The 6000-nt window shown below is 35.8% G+C and overlaps 1 protein-coding gene across 4 annotated transcripts in view; it reads left to right on the top strand.

The window, feature by feature from the left end:
- The first annotated feature begins 1497 nt into the window (after positions 1-1497).
- Positions 1498-6000, top strand: part of LOC124803155 (probable ATP-dependent RNA helicase DDX56) — a 107466-nt gene continuing 102963 nt past the window's right edge. For 2 of the 4 annotated variants that reach the window (XM_047264359.1, XM_047264339.1), the window contains exons 1-5: positions 1519-1659; positions 1853-2063; positions 3319-3453; positions 3578-3768; positions 5374-5634. In XM_047264359.1, coding sequence (XP_047120315.1) covers positions 1628-1659; positions 1853-2063; positions 3319-3453; positions 3578-3768; positions 5374-5634 — 830 coding nt within the window. In that variant the 5' untranslated portion in view covers positions 1519-1627. Of the gene's footprint in view, positions 1679-1852; positions 2064-3318; positions 3454-3577; positions 3769-5373; positions 5635-6000 lie in introns of all 4 variants that reach the window. The other 2 variants (XM_047264346.1, XM_047264352.1) reach the window with 2 other exon arrangements.

Here is a 6000-nt window from a genome sequence, read left to right as displayed (position 1 = left end):
AATAGATTGCTCTACAAAGCCTTGCAGATATATAGTTAATATGGTAATTCCAATTAAGTTTACTATCTAAATATATACCAAGAAATTTAACATTATTTGAAACATTCAGAAATAAGCTTTATCTTAAGTTGAAAAACATGAACTGTGTTTTATTTTCATTTAATAAAAAACCGTTTGCTCTGAACCATTTTGATGCTTCATTGATGGTATTTTCTGTTATATTTTTTAACAATTCAATGTCAATGTCATTATTGGTAAAGGTTGTATCGTCAGCATATAGGATTGAATGGGAACTTACATTAGATGGTAAATCGTTAATCATAATCAGAAAAAGCAGTGGGCCAAGCACCGAGCCCTGAGGCGCACCACACAGGTCATGGGCTACATTGGATCTATCTTCATTAATACAAACAATCTGTTTACGGTTCTCCAAAAAAGACCTAAGAATACCCAAGCCACTGTTTTGAAAACCTAAAACTTCTAATTTACGCACAAGTAACTTGTGGTTCACACAATCAAATGCTTTACTCAGATCACAAAAGGTGACCACAGCAAACTCCTTATCTTCGAATACCTGGAGAACCTTTTTAACGAGCGAATCAATAGTATGAGTGGTCGATCTATTTTTCCTAAAACCAAATTGTTCATTGGAAATAATAGAATTATTACCTAGAAAGTTACACATTTGGTTGTACATAACAGTTTCTAATACTTTAGAAAAAACAGGAGTGAGTGATATGGGGCGCTAACTAGATGGACATTTTCCATTTCCATTCTTATACAGAGGAACAACTCTACATAACTTCAGTACATTGGGGAAAATTCCCTGTGTCAGACACTTATTTGTAACATAAGGTTGAGGGCCGACAATGCATTCAATAACATTTTTCAATATCTTACAGGATATATCGGCACTGCTCGAAGACTTAAACTTATTTACAATATTTAAAACCTCCTGCTGCGTCACTTCATAGAACACAAAATTATGTCTGTCATGCCTAAACCCCAAATTACAATTTTCCATCATTTGAGCAGCAGTTTCCGCGGATTTAATGATATTTTTCTGAGTATCCGTAACTGACTGTATATAGAAATTGTTAAAATCATTTGCTGAGACAGCTACCTCTTTTGGTTTGTTATTTTTGGCGACTGAGTTTATTATATTCTATGCTTTTTTACATTTATTTTTTGATGCCTCGATACATATAGTGTTATGTTGTTTTTTTGCTTCAATAATAGCTGCCCTATATTGCCTTTGCTATGGTATAGTCTTAAATAAAATTTACAGGTATTCAACTACAGTTTAAAAGGAATAATAATTGTAACAAGTATAGTACTGTTGGAGAAAACATGCTTTTGGCTCAGAAAGGCGATAATTCCGCACCTCACATGGGGGATACTGGTACCAATTTCTAGTGCATGCGGTAGATGTCGGTAGACTCTTAGACCATCGTCTATGGGTAGACTTGTACGTGACAAACTAAACATCTTTGAAATTCGGGAACATGTCTGCAGCGGTGTGAATGTTGTTGTTTGTGTGAGAGGTTATGTGTAGTACGTAATTGCTGTTGTTGTTTTCGTATTTCTATTAAGATGGAAAAAGAGGGTGATCATAGCCGCAATTTTCATGAGATGGAGTTGGATGATCGTATACTTAAGGTATCAAAACTGTAAATCGGTTAGTCGTTCTGACGTTGTATTTCTTTCGTCATGCATGCAGTAGGTACTTTTCGTTCTCTTGAGAAAATTCCTCATTGGAAAAGTTTGACATTTAGTTATCTTAACTGTAACTTAAGTGCTAGTTCAATTGCGTTCGTGTTATGTGTTTTATAATGAATTCCTTTTCCCCCAGCGGATGTGGTTGTGTGACCATTAATGAGAACGACTTACCGTATTTGCAGGCAATAGCAAAACAAGGATGGGAGAAACCTACACTTATTCAGGAAAAAGCTATTCCTCTCCTACTGGAGGGTAAAGATGTCCTGATTAGAGCGCGAACAGGATCCGGAAAAACTGGTGCGTTTGCAATACCAGCAATACAGAAAATACTTAATTCCAAACTGGTGAGCTGCAAAACTGAACAATCTTTTCTTTTTTTATATTTATTTTTGCTTCCGAATTGGCTGTCAGGACTGTTTTCAAATAAATAGTTTAAATTAGATTTACTTTCATTCCAATCGACCCTTAGTGAGGAGGTCCTCCAGGATGTAGAATATGTCAGAAAAACAATAATCCATGACAAATACTTAAAACTAAAGCAATTAAGCTAATGTACCTTCCACAGGCACCAAGTGGAATGATTGTCATTTTTTTAATGAACCCTAAATGAAAGGATCATTTTACAACACTCATTACTGAGTCGCATTAATGCACTGAATTTAAAATTAATTATTTTTAAGGTCATAAACATATAATAGAACTACAATCCTTTTTTACAATGAACACATTACTGCACTGAAAAAAAGTTGGTTCTTCTGAGAAATTCATCAATGGAGTAGAAAGAGTTGGCCACCAATAAATCCCTTAGGCCTCTCTTAAACTGACTTTCATTGGTCGTTAAGCTTTTTATGGCTGCTGGCAAGTTATTGAAAATGTGTGTTTCTGGCTAATGCATTCCTTTTGTACCAGGGTATGTGACTTTCAATCCTTGTGAAGATTATTTGTATTTCTGGTATTGGCTCTATGAACTGAGCTGTTGGTTTGAAAACTGATATTTTTGATGACAAATGTCATTAAGGAATAAATATATTGGGAAGCAATAGTTAGTATCCCTAGTTCCGTAAACAGGCCTTTGCAGGATGTTCTTGAGTTCGCCCTGCATATAACTCTTATTGCACGTTTTTGTGTCTGGAAAACTTTAGCTTGGCTTGATGAATTACCCCAAAAATTAATCCCATATGACATTATGGAGTGAAAGTAAGCATAGTATGCCAGATTTTTTATTTGTGTCTGACAGAATTCACATTGCAAATAGAGATTTGTTTAGACGCTTCATCAGTTCTGTGGAGTACTCCTCCCAGTTGAATTTATTATCAAGCTGTAATCCGAAGAATTTAACACTGTCCACTTCTTTTTTCTGCTTGTCATCATATGTTAGACATGTACTCATGGGACATCCCTTACAAATTCTGAACTGCATGTAGTGTAAGATTTTGTCTTTTGTAATTTAGGTAATAATCCCCTTTATGCGAAAATTATTGTACAGTTAATGAAAACCTGATTTCACTAGGTTCTTAACTGGTGTGCGTTATTAAATTGTGGTTTGTTATATGTAGTGTGATCTCTTGATTAAAGCATGATAATTTTTGTAATTTTCAGGTTGCCCGGGAGCAGGCTGTTAAATGCCTCATACTTGCACCTAGTAAAGAACTATGCCACCAGATTTATACAAATATTCTTCAGTTGACCATTAAATGCTCAAGAGAGGTGACGTGTGTTGATATTTCAGCACCAGTAAGTAAGGAATTATTTCCTTTGGTTTTGTTATAGGCTTGTGTACATAATTATTATTGTTGTTGCTGTTGTTGACACACTAATCTGGCTTAGCACTTACAACATTATTTTATCTTTCTTATAGGTTGACTTGTCTGCCCAACAGTCACTTTTAACAGAGAGGCCTGATATTGTAGTGGCTACACCCTCAAGAGCTCTTGCACATTTAAAAGCTGGTAACATAGATTTGAAGAAGTCTCTTGAAGTGTTGGTAATTGATGAAGCTGATCTTGTGTTTTCTTTTGGTTATGAAGATGAATTGAAGCAAATATTCAGGTGAATCAGATATATAAACACAATTTTTTTAATAGCGATCATTGAACCAGACAATAGTGGGTAGATTACATAGATGAAAACCTTTTATTCTTCCTCGTAGCTGCTGATGAGTATTGAGAAACAGTGTACAGACAACATTTCACAATAGTAATGTGTATATTTGACAGAGTATATGAATCTTTCACAAGAGAAATCTGTTTTTGTGATTATTATTATTATCATCATCATTATCGTCATAATTGTCATTATTATTATCATAATATTATGTCCAGATAGCCTCATAAGATTTGTACCCTTGAGCACAAGTTAATAGAAAAAGTGACTGAAATGAAATGTTATGCAACCCTCACAAAGACTGTTCCATTACCACAAGAGGTGTTGGAGAGGGCTCAAGTTCGTGGAAGGAAACATGCTGACTTTTTGTGTTTGTGTGTGTGTAACAACGAAAACAAAACGACCAATTATTGACAAAATTGTGTAATTGCATAGATAAAAAAATCTACTCACCAAGTGGTGGCAGAACATTCTGTCATCGCTTGGTGAGTAGATTTTTTTATCTCTTCAATTACATAATTATATTTATACACGCAGCTTTTTCGACATTACGGAAGCAACCGATTCCACCCGTCTGCTTTGATTCGGCACCATCAGTATGATGAAAATGGCTACTTCCAGCATGTACAAAATGATTACAATGATGTCACTACATACACATGCCAACAAACATGAACAAAATTAAAAAGACACAATAACATCTCACTCCAAAAATAAAATGAAACTAACGAGACAACTGCGGGAAATTGGGGGTTTAGGGTGGGGACAAGCTAAATATACAATAATAAAAAAACACTGGACCATCCCAAGACAAATACTATAAAAAAATTAAATTACAGCATTGTGTTACATCAAACTAGTCAGACCTAACAGAAACACCAAACACATAAACAAAAAAAAAAACCTTAATAACAAAACACATCCATGTTACCACACCAGCTACCTGAACTCGAAACCACATTGGCACAATGATACCCAAAAGTCAATACCACATATCAAACTCAGTATGTCCACATCTATCACCAGAGGGCACCACCAAATAGAACACGAGATGTACAAACACAACCAACTCAAAACCTCCACGCCATATTGACATCGCACACCACATCACACCACCATTACGTCATGGGTGTATAATGGGGACTTCCATTGACCCACTTTTCCTCCACTTTGTGTGTTATTAACAACTAAAAAAAAAACACCCGCACGCACCTCTGCACATGTATTGTTGAAACAGTCCTAGGTGTAGGTTACACTGGAAGTAGGCGGCTTGGTTGCGAGTTCATGAAACTAACAAATCTGATTTTATAAAATCTTGGGTTTAGTGACAAACTAATTTGTATGTATGGCTTATTAGTTATTAGCCGTGCTGCTGATTCATCAGCCGCCGTTTTCTTTTGGGGTTGTCCACCCCCCCCCCTCCCTTTGTAATACATCTTCCAAAAGATTATTATGATGGTCATGGATATTGGGATGTGCATTTTATATCATTTCTCTTGATGAATTATAATCTAGATTTCTTGGTGTCACTCAACAAAAGTTTTCTTTCAGATTCTTGCCACGTATTTACCAGGCAACACTTGCAAGTGCAACATTGTCAGAAGATGTATTGAGTTTGAAGAAACTTGTGTTGCATAATGCAGTTACATTAAAGTTGGAAGAATCAGAACTAGCGCCAGCAACACAACTGTCACATTATCATTTGGCGGCTGAAGAGGAAGATAAGGCAGCGATTTTATATGCGCTACTGAAGCTACATCTTATCCGTGGCAAGACTGTCATATTTGTTAACTCTGTGGATCGTTGTTACAGGTCAGGAAATATATTTTGGAAAATCCCTACAATAATTACATGTATTTCTGTTCATTGTTTGCATGTCACATGATACAAAAATGGAACAAGTCATTTACCTACAGTTTAAAATGATTTTTGTCCACAGTTTTCAATTTGGTTAGAATTAGCTTTGTTGTTTCTCTGCAAACTGTCACTGCACAAGTCAATAAAATGTTTTTTACAACTTAATTGATACTTTTGCAACAGGAACCTAGTTTATGAAGACTTCTAGTTCATTACTTTGGTCCCCCTGCGGATCCAGGGGTAAGAATAGGCCTGCGGTACTCCTGCCCGTCGTAAGAGGCGACTAAAAGGAGTCTCAGAATTTTTGGCCTTATGTGATGG

Source organism: Schistocerca piceifrons, chromosome 1 (assembly GCF_021461385.2).
Source record: "Schistocerca piceifrons isolate TAMUIC-IGC-003096 chromosome 1, iqSchPice1.1, whole genome shotgun sequence".
Lineage (NCBI taxonomy): Eukaryota > Metazoa > Arthropoda > Insecta > Orthoptera > Acrididae > Schistocerca > Schistocerca piceifrons.
Note: the sequence above shows the minus strand (reverse complement) of the source record. Positions and strands in the feature narration are given on the sequence as shown.